The sequence below is a fragment of the Nuphar pumila genome, chromosome 10 (assembly GCF_984573655.1).
Source record: "Nuphar pumila chromosome 10, dmNupPumi1.hap1.1, whole genome shotgun sequence".
In the NCBI taxonomy this organism is placed as follows: domain Eukaryota; kingdom Viridiplantae; phylum Streptophyta; class Magnoliopsida; order Nymphaeales; family Nymphaeaceae; genus Nuphar; species Nuphar pumila.
Genome location: NC_143258.1, coordinates 101,421,026 through 101,436,144, shown reverse-complemented (window position 1 = coordinate 101,436,144; position 15,119 = coordinate 101,421,026). Strand labels below are relative to the sequence as shown.

At 35.2% G+C, this 15,119-nt stretch overlaps 1 protein-coding gene and 1 pseudogene across 1 annotated transcript; both read left to right on the top strand.

Moving 5' to 3' along the window:
- Positions 1-4,266: 4,266 nt before the first annotated feature.
- On the top strand, positions 4,267-8,064 carry LOC149827622 (protein TIC 20-I, chloroplastic pseudogene; annotated as a pseudogene).
- A 6,110-nt stretch (positions 8,065-14,174) lies between these two features.
- Positions 14,175-14,621, top strand: LOC149827621 (uncharacterized). Its single transcript, XM_090018543.1, has one exon. It carries the CDS (start codon positions 14,175-14,177, stop codon positions 14,619-14,621), a length of 447 nt encoding a protein of 148 aa, XP_089874669.1.
- The last annotated feature ends 498 nt before the right edge of the window (positions 14,622-15,119 follow it).

Sequence of the window (15,119 nt, the reverse complement as noted above, 5' to 3'; positions counted from 1 at the left end):
CTTAGCTTACAGATTTCATTAGAAGTCATGTGACTCATCCTTATATCATAGTTTTTTTTGAGCACTTGCATTAAAATGAGACTTGAAGATACTCGCTATTTTCATATATTCTTTAGTGCTCACCCAATTACTCCTGTGACTTTATTTTTCTCACTAAACCAAGAACTCACTCGATTGAGTCACTTGGTTGGTTGAGTAGTTTCGTTAATATGTTTTAATCCCATTCTCTCAAATGTATTGTTAATATTTTTTTATGAAAGGCTTTTCATAAGTGGATTTGCTATATTTTGGCAAGATTTTGCATATTCTATTAAAGTACTCATTCCTTGAGTAAATTATTCATAGTATTGTGCTTTAGAATAATATGTCTAGATTTTACATTGTATATATTGTGCTCTACTTTATATATATCAACTTGACTATCACACTGAATTGCTATATATGGCAAAGGTTTATACCAAATAGAATCTCAATCAAGAGATCTTTCAGCCATTCGGCTTCCATATTGGCATATGCTAGTGGATTTCGTTATGATAGTTTGCTTTTTTGATGCTCGAGATATTGCCACAGAACCAAGGGTAAAGACCCATCTGCTTATGGATATGGAATCATCCATATCCGAATTCTAATTTATATCACTATATCCTTTAAGGTTGGCAGGTTGCCTTGTATAGAATAACCTATAATCCCGTGTCCCTTTAAGGTACTTCAAGATCTTGAAGATTGCATCTCAATACTCAAGTCTCAAATTGCTAATATATTTGCTTAGTTTGCTTATGTAAAATCTTATGTTTGGTCTAGTTTCATTCATAGTATACATAAGACTACTAATAATACTAGCATACACAAGTTGAGAAATACATCTTCTAGTGTATTTAAATAATTTAACACTGAGATCAAACATAGTGTCAACAACCATATAATCAAAATGATTAAATTTTTTAAGCAAATTTTTAATTTATGTGATTGAGTTAAACCATATCCATGTTTATGTTTAATAAGTTTGATTCTAAGAATAGCATCAACACGCCCCATATCTTTTATATCAAAATTAAATGACAAAATTTTTTAGTGTCATTTATGCATTCTATACTATTGATAAGTATCAATATGTCATCTACATATAAACAAATTATAACAATGTTTTTCTGATCAACCTTAGTATAAATGCATTTTTCATATTCAAGTGTATTAAATCTATAACTAAAAATTACTTAGTCAAAATTTTCATGCCATTGCTTTGAAGCTTGTTTAAATCCATATAAGGACTTAAGCAATTTGCAAACTTTGTTTTCTAGACCATAAACTACAAAATCTGTAGGTTAGATATAATTTTTTTTCTAAATTGTCATTTAGAAATATAATTTTAACATCTATTTGATAAATTTTAAGTTTGAAAATTAAAACTAAGCCTATAAGAACTCTAACTGAAGTGATTTTAGATATTAGAGCATAAATGTCAAAATAATCAATGATAGATTTTTGTTTAAATCCTTTTGCTAATAATCATGGTTTAAATTTATCAATTAATCCATTTGCTATAAATTTTTTTATTTACAACCAAGTAGTTTAAAACCAGATGGCAATTCAGTTAAATATTTTATTTTCAAGAATAAAACCAATTTCACTTTGAATAGCTTCTTTTCAAGATGTGATATCAGGTGAAGACATAGCTTCAAAAAAGGTTAATGGATCTCTATCAATCATATAGAAATATTTTTTTTTTCAAAATTCTATAGTTTTCTAATTCTCTTACTTTTTCTAATTTTTAGATTTTCATATTCTAAAACATGTTTTTTGGATACAGATTCACGAAAGATATTGGGAGAAGAAAGATTTTTCAATTCTTTAAAAGTTAGATCTTCTCTAAATTTAGCTGGTATAGATTTACAAATTATTTTAGTTTTTAAGTTCACAAATGTATATGTTTTGCTATTTTAAGAATAGCCAATAAAGATACATGTGCTAGTTTTAGGTCATAATTTAGTTTGTTTAGGTTCATTCAATCTAACATAGGCAATACAACTCCAAACCTTAAGGTAACTTAAATTTGGTTTTCATTTTTTTATAATTCATAAGGAGTAGCTTTTAATTTTGATTAAAGTACATGATTAAAGATATAACATACACTAAGTAAAGCTTCTCCCCATAAATTAAAATCAAGACTATAACTAATAAGTATTGCATTCACTATATCAATTAAAGTTCTATTTTTCTATTTTGTAACACCATTATGCTCAGGTGTGCAAGGTGCAATATTTTATTTGTGTATGCCACATTTTCACAAAATTTGATAAAAATCATGATATAAATAATTTTCACCTCTATCGGATCTAAATGAAGTAATGTTGTAATTATAAAAATTTTTAAATTCAGCTTTAAAAATCTTTATTTTTTTAAAGGACTCATCTTTGCTTTTCATAAGATAAACATAAGAAAATTTGAAGAAATCATCAATAAAAGTTATGAAATACAAATTATCCCTATAAGTTAGAGTGTTTTTCAAATAAAAAACATCACTATGTATGAGTTCAAGAATTTTAGAACTTTTTTCTACTCCATGAAAAAGTTTTTTAGAAAACTTTGCTTGAATGAACACATCATATTTATTATAATGTTTATGCTTGCAAACATGAATCAATCTTAATTTACTCATTTTCTTAATGGAACCAAAATGCACATGACCAAGTGTAACATGTCATACTTCACGAGAGTCAAGCAAGTAATCTAAAGTAGAGGTATTATAATTGATTATATTCAGTTTGAAACAACCATCATAAACAAATCATTTTTTAATAAACACATGATTCTTTGATAATATTAAATTTCAAATTTAAATATAAGTTTAAAACCATGTGTTGTCAATAAGAAGGTTGATACAAGGTTCTTACTAATGGTGGATACATGCTATACATCCATGAGGGTAAGACTTTTTTTGGATGTGAATTTGAGTTTTACAATCCTTTTCCTTCAATCTTCACAGGATTAGAGTCTCCTATGTAGACTCAATTGTCTTCTCCCACGACATCGTATGTTTTAAACATACTTCAAGCATTACAAGTGTGAGTTATAGACCCTGAATCCACATACTACCTTTTATCTATTTGAACCATAAAATTTGAGCTTACTGTAATCACTATGTTTTCTTCAGGAGCTTCTGTCTTGGTGCCTTGTCTTTTGCGATGATGACACTCTCTTGATTAGTGCCTTGGTTGGACACACAATAGAAATTAATTTTTTGTTTGAATTCTTTTTAAAAATATGGGCTTTTTAGTTTTATACATCTTTTTTATCTCTATGACGAGCTTCTTCTTCAATCCAAAGATAAGAAAAAAGTTGTTCCAAAGTAAAATATTTATTTTTATGTTTTAATATATTATGATAGTCTTTCTACGAGCTCAGCAATTTACCAACTATCACAACCACTCAAAAAGAATCATCAAGGTTTATGCCTTCTACCTTAAGTTGATGAGTCAACACTTGCATTTCATCAACTTAAGGTAGAAAAAGTTTGTCATCAAGAAACTTGAAATTTATATACTTACTAATAAAAAACTTATGGTTTTCTATGTCTTCTGTGTTGTATTTATTTTGAAGAGCTTTCCAGAGCTTTTGTGCATAGTCTACTTTAGAGTAGAGATCAAACAACAGGTCAAACAGGGCATTCAGAATATACCATTGATATACACAATCATCTTTCTTTCACTTGTGATGCTTCATGTTCTCAGTAATAGTTTATTCTTCTCATTTTGAAGGGTAAGGTTCAGTCAACACATATGCTACCTTGGTCATGGTCAAGAAGATCATAACTTTGTTATGTCAGAACTTGAAATTGGTTCGATCAAATTGAGACAACTTTGGAATCTCCTGGTTCCCGACCTTCATAGTTGACACCATGGAGATAAGAATGTCTCTCTTAAATTGTTGAAAATTCAAAACTTTTTCTATAGCAATTGATGAGACTGATGCTTGGAGGCACACAACAAATATACTTTCTTAAAAGCCAAAGTGCCCCACTAGGGTTGAACCCAGGTGCATTGGGGCAGTAGACATGCCACAATGACATGCTACCTTTGAACAACTTCGCAAGAGAGAGAGAGAGAGAGAGAGAGAGAGAGAGAGAGAGAGAGAGAGAGAGAGAGATGGATTGACCTCTAGTAATTGAGGTTTATATAGACCCAGATTGCATGGGTCGATAAAGGCTCATTAAATTCTAAATGAGCTGCATGCACCCATTAAGATCCAAACAGGCAGCATGCACTCATAATGGCCCAAACAACCACCGACAATGGACTGCTTGCACCCACCAACGGGCAGCCGGTACCCGCTAACGTCCCAATGTTTCAGGACACATTGGGGCTAGCCATTAAGTTAGGTGTCGCCCTTGAGTAAGGTTACAAATGACCTTTGATTGCCTTGGTCAACCATCAAAACGTTTAGGAAAAATAATCTTATTAAGTGGTTTTATGAGGTATAAATTTGTTCAAAAAATGATAAAAAGTTTGTCAAAATGCCTTGATTTTTTTTTCTTTTTTTTCTTAAAGATAAAATGAGATGTCGACAATCAAGAGAATTGTTGGTGAACTCACCGTTTTCTTGAGCTTCAAGTTGCTCGACATTCTTAATGACGTTTTGGCTCATGGTGAAAGTCGATGGACACGTGAAGCACGATGAAGAAGATAGGGAACTCGACTCCATGTGAAAAGCAAGCTTATGATTCATTTAGAAAATGCTAACTATATATTTACATGCTTGGTGTGATCCCATATTTTGTGGGATTAGAAACAACCAAAAAAATAAAGAAAGATAATCTTGTTACAAAAATACGTTACACACGAGCCAAGGAATGTCGACTTGCCCTCATTTGAACTCCTTTCCAACTGACTCTTGATTGGCTTTATCCAGCAGTTCTTATCTCCTCCCCTTGATAACTTTCTAATCTAATCTTCTTACCTTGGTAGCTTACCGATTTTCCTTATCTTCTCACCATGCCAACTTACTAATATTTCTTATCTTATCACCATGAATCCCATGGGTTAATAGTAAGAAATAAAATTCCGTCTATCAAGTTCTGGGGTTTATGTGATGCATCTTCCTTCATATTATCTTGTGATTTCTTTTGTTAAATTGAGTGCGCACCAAATGCTTGTAGAGATTACTGAATAGTTGAAAGGAGATTTTCTTTTGCATTTTTTCTTACACTAGATGGCTTTTATGTGCTTTTGAGGTTTTTTTTTTTTGGTGGGTGATAGTTTTAATGGGCTTTTTCGTATACTTGTGGGTGTTCTGTTCTGCTAGTCACATTGGGTTTTTAGCCTTGGTGATCATGGGTAGAAAATATCTGTTTTTTGGGGCATTTTGTAAAAAAAAAATTTGTGGAAATTGTAATGTGCTTGTGGTGCAACTGATATATATGCTTTTGTTAATTTGTTAGATTTTTATGTTACGCTTTTTCTACATGGATGATGTATGGTGCTTAGTAGGGTCAGTTGGAAAGGAGGGGTTATACCACAGGGCTATCTGACGATCGGGAAAGGAGAAGAAGACCATTAATGGAAAAACTTTTACTTTCGATTTCATACTTTTTTCTCTTACATGAACTCTAGATATTCCAAAAACTGACATTATTATCTGAAAGTTGAAAATGGATAAAAAAAGAATGAAACTTTTTTTTCATTGTTCAAGTAGAAGAAGGAAACCAGAAGCACCGTGAACAGTCAAATTTCTCACTGAACAGTTTGATGGCAACGTAGAAAGCTATCCACTCAATGACTTGATCCTGTGTCAAGCTGAAGGCCCAGGATCAAATCCCTCTGCCACATGGGGCGGCTGTTTTCTGGTAATGGTCCGCCTAACTCCAGCTTGCCTTTCAAAAAAAAAAAAACGTAGAAATCTATCCACTCAATGACTTGATCTACCAATGATGTCCCAGGGATATCTGAAAAGGCAACGTGGTCTTGCTATATTTCAATTTTTACAATGTAGAATCAAAATAAGCGACCTAATGTAGGAGAATCGGTCTTTTTATCTGCATGTATGAAATTTCCATTATGAGGAACAACCAAGAACATTGTGTTCTAAATTGTTAACATGAAAGATTGGCCTTATTGTATACTCTGGATGTATGTCTTGTGGCTATTGGTCTAATGGAGCTTTGGCACTTCTTGAAACTTGCACATATTTCGGATTTAAATTCTTCCCTCTGCAATGTCTTGTGGTTTTTATTCAGTGGCATAATTATCATATTGCTCTGACTTTATATGGAACAGGTACTTTGATATGATTCATTACGGATACGCTGGATCTTCAAACTTTCAGAGCATGGCTATGAGCACCAGACTTACTACTGCCATGAACCAGAAAGCAACTATTACAGGATCTTCTCATTTGCCTACAACAGTGGCATCTTCACCTTTGAGGATCATGCGTGGAGCAATGACATTTCCATGTGTTAGGAGCTCGGAGGGAGCATGCCACCAGTTGAACTTTTGCCCTCCAACTGGTATGTATATAAATGTGTGGCTTAGACTTTCAATTTTGTATGTGAAGTTGCTAAAACATATAATTTACAAGAATTTTTTATCGCTATTTCGCTACAAATTAATGGAATATCTTAAGCTGCGTACACACCAGACAAAAAAAAATTTGATTCATGACTTTCTCAATGAGTTGAAAAAACACAAAATATCTAATGGAAGCCCTGCTTGTGTACATCCAGCCAAATTTGACTAACCATCGTGCAGTGCAACTTTGCAACAAGTTTCCTTTATAGTTTATAAAGAGAAGTGATCGAGCAACTCTATTTTCCATAATCTCCAAGGTTTCTGATAACCCTTTGTATATTCTTTAATAAGTTTTCGTTGCACAATCTTCATTCCCCGTTGCGCAATGCAGTTGGATTGAGCAGTTTATTGTAAATGTCAGTTTGTTCTTGTCCTTGTTTGTCTGTGTTGCATGGCTTCTGTTTTTCTTCTATTTGAGGATTGCATGCTTCTGTTTCCTGTATTATTTGTTGGTTTTGCTTCTTACGTGGGATACTATGAGAAAGACCATGGTTTTATTATTCTCTGATATCATTACTCATGGTTCGATCTGCATGTCGTATTGTAATCTTAACATGGGTTTTTGCCTTGCACCAGAGAGTTTTTCTATGTAATATGATTATTAATTTTTCTTCGCAATGTCATAGTTTAAGTAGGAAAATGCTGCGTGTTGAGTTGAATCACTGTCTCAGTTAAATGATATTTTAGTTCTGGGCCATAAAAAACCCTAAATTGAATTTTCTTGGGACCCAAGAGATAAAATGGTTTGATTTGATTCCTTTGAATATGTTGATGAAGATGTGATTAACCATATTCACAATTGGATTGGAGTCAATCTTTTGGCTTGCTTAGAAACAGTGCTTTTGATTTAGCAGGAGTTCGTCTTCAGCATCACATTTCAGCTGCATCCTCACAACTGCTAATTGGAGAACACGGTAGTCTGTCTTGTCGTATGCCTTTTCTTCCAAGGAGGCGCACAAGGAACCCGTTTGTGTCTCCGAAAGCAACGAAGGACGTTCCTTCTTCGTTCCGCTATCCACCTATGACAAAGAAACCGCGATGGTGGTGGCGTACACTGGCTTGCCTTCCATACCTAATGCCTCTTCATGAAACATGGATGAATGCAGAGACTGCGTACCATCTACACCCATTCATAGAGGACTTGGAGATCTTCACATATCCATTTTTCGGCGCCATTGGCAGGCTGCCCAATTGGTTCCGGATGGCTTACTTCTTTGCTGCATATCTAGGCGTAGTGCGGAGGAAGGAGTGGCCTCATTTTTTCCGGTTTCATGTGGTTAATGGGATGCTCCTGGAGATAGCTCTGCAGGTTGTTAGCACGGTGAGTCGGTGGATGCCCCTTGCTTTCTACTGGGGAAAGATTGGCATGCATTTTTGGACAGCAGTTGCATTTGGCTATTTCTTCACTGTGCTTGAGTGCATAAAGTGTGCACTCTGTGGAATGTACGCAGACATACCATTCATTTGTGATGCTGCATATATTCAGATCCCCTATGATTAAGATATACTTAAGAGAGTAGAAGATATTTTGTTTTTTTTTCTAGTTAATGTTGTTTCATGGTGTTTATGGACATCAATATTTAATTTTTGGACTTTTTGGTTTCTTGGATTTATATGGGTTGAGTTAATTAAGTGCTGTTAGTTTTTTCTTGTGATCTTTTATCTTATTGATAACACAATTGCATGATTGACAATGATTTCTGTGGAATTCGAGTGATTAATGGTCAGTCTAATATTTCAATTTGTGAGTAGAACTTGGTTTGGATATTTTCAAGTTCCGATCTCAACTGAACCCAAATAATGGGTTAGATTCAAAATCACAAGGTGAAGAATGTGATTTGAGATCACCCGAAAGTGAGTAAATTGGGCTCAAATGTGATTCCAAAACTCACAGCCTTGTTTTCTCATGTTTGCTTGCACATGAGAAATGAGGCAGATGAGAATCATTCTTACATTATTTTAAGAGAAGGATTCCCATCTGGAGCCAAACAAATATGCTTGAGAAGCCCCTATAAATATTAAACAGAAAATGACCGTATTGTAGACATAAAAATGACAATTTCCTGAAATGCTTAACTTTTGCCCCATGTCCAAATTCACAAATGATGTTTAAAATTTGCCCCATGTCTAAATTCACAAATGCTTAACTTTTTTAGGACCTTTTATCCTTTGCACGTACGAACCTCTTGAGGTTCACAATATATAGGTACTTTGTCTTGATCTCACAACCTCTCTCTAAAAAATACATTAACACAATGATTTTGCAGATCTCACGAAGTTGACATAACCAAATTTGCGAACCACTTGTGACTAAAATTTGTGTACCTTCACAAATACCATATGAAATTTGCATATATAGATGATATTCATGAGCTACCTTGTGAATCTTCTTTAAGTAAATGATCCTCAAGGAGGTCTGCAAATGTTGACATTCACATATAATATTTGTGAATATTTCAACCTTCATGTTTTATACAAAGATCCCAAATATGGTGATACTTTCGCAAATAATGTACCATATTTATGAAGATTGCTTGTGAATCTCTCTGGATGAAATTCTTTTCAATGAGATCCACAAATATGTGTTGACATACACAAAATTGTAGCATGCAAAGTTTTGTACATTCGCATGCTTGTTGAATCATATATAAAGTCATTTTTGTTCTTTTTTTTTCGATTATTTCTAGAAAGAACTCTAACCTTTTTTCTCTCTCCATGTTGCGATTTTCATGAAATCTTTTTGCTCCATTCCAACGAGGTTGTTGTAGTCGACTTTTCCATTTAGGTCAAAAAGTGAGTTTTATATAAACAATACATATGTATGCATATTTTTTTATTGAATTCCAAACTTTTTCCTTTTTTCTAGATATGGGCATTTAATAGCCTTATAGTATGTATTTGGTTGTTATTATGGATGTTTTATGTATGTTTTATTTAATATTTGACATTAGATCAATAGTTTTGGGTTTACTATGTTTAGGTTTTTTTCATAGATATATACTTTTTAGTGTTGTAGATGATTTATATTTGTTTGCTCGTCCTTTATTTAATATTCGATGGTTTTGTCATGGTGTAATGAGGCTAGGACTGATTGCGCATAAGCATTCAATTAGTATGATGGAGTTGGGGTTGACTATGTACAAGCATTAAATAGAGGTTAAGGGGTTATTATAGATAGTTGGTTTTTAGAGTGATTGTTGTATATAGTTTTGTTAATTGAAAGTATGATGGGTATATGAATGACCTTTTCTCACATGCTATTTTCATTAGATGAATAATATAGTGTGTGGTTGGTGTAGGCAGTTAATGATGACCTTTGAAAGGGTTAAAGTACATTATGGTAATCCTGATCACCATACTTGGAGATTTATACTGGTATCTAAAAAGAGTAACTTTAAAAAATTTAAGTCTTTGGTGTCTTATAAAATTAAATATGTAGAAGAGTTATTGAGCCTTCGGTATAGTTATTCTCCTAAAATAGGTAGTTAAGATATATGGATAGATGTTTTGGATAATGTAGAGTTGATGTTATTTAGCGGCAACGTTTACTTAGTTGTTTGCAAAGTTAAACAAGAAGCAATTGAAAGTGATATATATTCACATATACATTATGCAAATTTTCTCAAGTTCGCAAATAATGGAGTACATTCGCCTAAACATCATATGAATGCACTCAAGTTTGCAAATAATGAAGTACATGCATGCCTCCTCATCCTCTCATCACAATGTGCACATGTCATCAAGTTTGCAAATAATAGAGTACATTTGCATAAACGTCATGCGAATATCCTCATGTTTACAAATAATGGAGTACAATCACATCAACATCATGCAAACTTCTTTATCCTCGCAGCACAATGTACGAATGCCATCAAGTTCATAAATAATAGAGTACATTCACATAAACATCTTGTGAATGTCCTAAAATTTATAAATAATAGAATATATTCACATAAACATCACGCAGACCTCTCTATCCTCGCATGACAATGTGCGAATATTCCTAACTCGTAAATAATGGAGTACATTCGTATAAACTTTATGTGAAAGAACCGATATTCGCACTGGATGATGCGATACACATTCCCAACCGGATGTTGCAAACTTGACAACCTTCGCACATAAGATAATTATGGATCTCACTTAAGTATACAATAACTTGAGTTGAAAAACAACTTTAGTAAATAATGGAATACATTCTCATAAACATCATGCGATTGTCCTCAATTTCACAAATAATGGAGCATATTCACATAAACATCATGCAGACCTTTCTATCCTTGCATCACATTGTACGAATGTCCTCCATTTTGCAAATAATGAAGCACATTTAAAGCATTGTGTGCAAATTTCTCTATCCTCGCTTCACAATGTGTGAATGTCCTTCAGTTCGCACACTATGATGTGTGAATGTCATCCAGAAGTCACTATATATATAACATTTAGAAAATCATGTGTTGTATATTCGAATCATATACATTAAGAAATTCACCTAATGTATATACATTAAATTCAAACATTCACACAAATCATACACATTTAGAAATGAGATTTAAATTTAAATATTATAACTTCAAACAAGTTGTATATTTATTTTAATTTACAAAAGTATTCAATTACAAAAGTTACAAAAGAATTTAATTATTTAAAAAATACTATTTACTAAATTGCAATGATTGACAAAACATTATTAACTGAAAACATAAGTCATTGTTGTGGATGCATTAGGTGCGTTCTTAGCTCCTTGATAACTCGATCCTTGTTAGCGATCATGTCAATTTGAGTTCATATAATTGACTCCTTTGCTTGAAGCAAATCTTTCAACATGCAGATTCGAGCTCTTATAAGAGTCAACTCTACATCCGCTCCACTTGCAGTCTTTCTGTGCTTCAAAATTTTCGTGCCAACTTCCTCTTCCTTAATGCCCCTCTTTGCAGAGTGAATACTTACAACTGCAGGTTAATTATCAATAGTTACATTATCATCATCGTGGGTATGTACCATGGATAAGAAGTAGATGTCATCACCACCTTCACATTGGTCTTTAAATTTGGAGAATAACATCATGGTGTAATCCTTGGTTTGATCTTTCATGTAAAAAGAGATGCTTTTGCTAACAGTGTGAGGCCAACAAGATGGTTGTTGAACAAGCTCAAATTGTTGGACCATTCAGCTGGTCATTTGATGCTCAACTTCATTCATGTTGTTTAATCAAATGTTCTTTCTCACGAAATACATGACTTGCATAACTACATCCTCCTCCTCGTCCATGTCTTTGTATGGGCACCACGTTAGCTAAAGAATGAAGTTTCATTCATGGTTAGTCCTATATTCCATTATTGATGACAATGTAGAAAGTTGTTTCTCACACATACTTACATGTGCCCTGATTAGTTTCTGCAACTTTGTAGCACATACGACCTTTCTCATCTGAGGAGCCAGCAATCTTTGATCATTCCTCTCATTTTTATTATGTGACCGACTCTCCATTGCAACACATGAAAATTAGGAGACACAATCATGTCTCAGGAGCCTTACAATGAACATGTGCTCTCATATCCAAACTTGCAAAAATCAATATACACAAATTAATACACAATATAGTACATCAATAATGTTAAAATAATGTTTGAGTATAAATAAATGATTAAGATACAATAAAAGAATAAAGGTCTCCAACACCACAAACATTTCGATGATGTTTTTTATTTCATGCCTCACGTTAGACAAACTTGCATATAGGTGTGCAAGTGAGGTTGCTCCTCATATGTATTCATCAACGTGATCAAAGTCTTGCAACAATTGCATGTACGATAACACTAAAATTGTTTTCCATGTGTACTTATATGTACCCTGATTATTTTTCAGCGCATAAATTTAGTTTATCTTTTCATTAATAAGCATGCCTATAAGAGAAACCCAAATGAAATATTGATAATAACAAAGCCCTAAGTGAAGTGGACCAATACTCAAATAATATAAAATTGCATCTGGACCTAAACCTAGTTACAAGTAAATCTCAAGGAATAACCTTGCCAAACTAATTTACAGGCATATGTCAAGGGAAAACCAATATTATGATAGGAAGAGGTAGGAAAGTTGTTTTATTGCATTCATTATGCGGGTCCTGCCATATATTTTTCATAGACATGTTTGTTTCATTGAAGATCTAAACTTGTCGAGATAATGCATTGGGAGGTTTTCAGCAAACTTGAAACACTTTTTTGCAAAATTAAAAAGATAAAAAAACAACTATAGCACTAAAACATAATTTTCAAAACCTTTTAGGTTAAAGAGAAAACTATAGGTGTTTTTTTGCTATTTCATAAAAACTGAAAGTTGTTTTGAAAAAATATAGACATAGCAACTCTGTCTCGAGTATTTTTAAGAGAGAAGACTTGTTTCTAGTATTTTTCAAAAATAAAGGCCCAGTTCTATAAAATAGAAGGGTACAAACGAAAAATAAAACAAAGGCAGGTTGGTAATCCTACGTCAAGAGAGTAAAACCAAAATTAACAGAAAAGAAAATAGCAAAAAAGTAAAAGCATTTAAGATGTAAAAAATTGATGGTGGAGGTTAGGGATGGCAATGGATTAAGAAAAAACAGGGCCTCGCCTTGTCCCATTTGGACCCAAGATGAAGGTGAAAATGGATCAGGATGAAGGTTAAAATCAAAACCCGTGCAGGAACATACTCGACTTACTCTTGCTCTAGTCCCGTCCCATCTCATATCTTTGTTAAGGAAATTGTTATTGTACTTTTATACATATTATCAAATCATATATATATATATATATAACCTTAACATAAAACCCTTTTTCGAATTCCTATCTTTCTTTTTCTAACAAAGCCACGCTAAATCTAGTTTTTCTCTTCTCCTACCTCTCCTTCTAACGGCAAAAGGCGGCAAGGCCGGAAGGATCGAGAAACGGAGCCCGCCCAGCCTCGTCCCGTTTGGACCGAGGAATATAGTATTGCATGAAACGAGCAATGAACCGGGGATAGAGGTTAAAATCAAAACGCATGCGAGGATGAACGGCAAAAATTTGACACCTTGTCCGCCGTCTCCGACCCGGTCCACTGCCATCGCTAGAGGGGTTCTAGATTCTTCCAAACCCCAACCCCCTCTATACTTCTCCCTTTTCCTCTGCCGTCGCCGCCGATTCCGGCAACCGCCGTCTTGCGGGCCGCAGGGCTCGCCCATCCGGTGGAGTCTCCAGCGCTTCTGGTTGCTCCACCGTTCGGCAGCTCTGCCGCCTCTCACGACGAGCGCCACCGCCGTCGCCGCTTCCTCCTCCCTCTGTGCCTCGGCCTTCCTCTCTTCAGCTATCATGGCCTCCTTGCCGGAAGAGGAGACACCGGAGGCGAGAGCTCCGGCGTAGGAATCGGGAAAGGGACGCCTTGGTACACCGCTGTGTCCACCATCCACCAGATCCTCCGTTTATTGGATGAACTCTCTCCACTTTGGGTGCGACCAGACCTAGGGCAAGAAAAGTGGTCACCACGGACAAATCTTGTGCGCGTCTCTTTCTCTCTCGCGCAACGATTCGGTCGAGAGAGAGAGAGAGAGAGAGAGAGAGAGAGAGAGAGAGAGAGAGAGAGAGAGAGAGTATGGAAGAGGCAGAGATAGAAGCGACGGGATTTCTGACGATCGCCCCACCGAAGCTAGAAGACGCGGGCTTGGAGGAGTGCGCCCTTCCTCCGGAAGCCATCAATTTGGCCTTCCTAAAGGCGGCCAACGCCATGGGATATGTCCTCCCCGGCTACCTCAGCCACCAGCAGCATGGGAAATGCGTTGATGACCCTGCGCCTTCCCACGGGGAGCTGCCGGATTCTCTGCTGTGTACCCCCCCTTCTCCTGAGGAGGAACGCCATCGCGACTCCTGCCAGAACAAAGATGGCACCCCTGACCCTGAGGCTGAAATGTTGGGCGATAAGGTTGTCGTTGGCCGAGGAAGGGACGAAGGAGCTCCCTATCTGGCGGTGCAGCAGCAGGATCAAGCTGACGACGAGGAGGAGAGAGATGCAATGCCCATCTTGGCCCAATCCCATGTCTGAGCCACGAGGAACCTTCTCTCAGTTGCCTCCAACCCCTTCACTCATTTCCATGTTTTTGATGGTTTGCAGAAATCCAACAGCTCTGTTGTTGTAGGCAGATCAAGGAATTTTTCAATATTTGCCGTTCTTTTCTTCTTTTTCTTCTCATTTTGTTGCCCCTTTTTTGTGTAAAAGAGGAAGGACGAATATCATTCAAGTGTTATAATCGAAACTCAAAAGGTGTTAGCGTCGTGCGTCGCTGCAGACTCCTGTTGACAGTATTTCTTTCTAATAATCATGTTATTTAATTTTAGTAATGTTCAATAGAATGTCTGTTTTTGGAGCATTTTGTAGATAAAAGTTGGGTGAAATTTTAATGGACTTGTGGTCTAAGCTGTTGCTAACTTGTTAAATTTTCATCTTAAAGTTCTTCCTATTTGTATAGATGATGCTAGCTACTTGGATCAGTGAGAAGGCAGGGATATGTGTGATCATGGTCGTTGTTCCAATGTTTCATCA

Coding starts and splice junctions, on each gene's coding strand:
- LOC149827621 (XM_090018543.1), top strand. CDS start 14,175: ATGGAAGAGGCAGAGATAGAAGCGACGGGATTTCTGACGATCGCCCCA.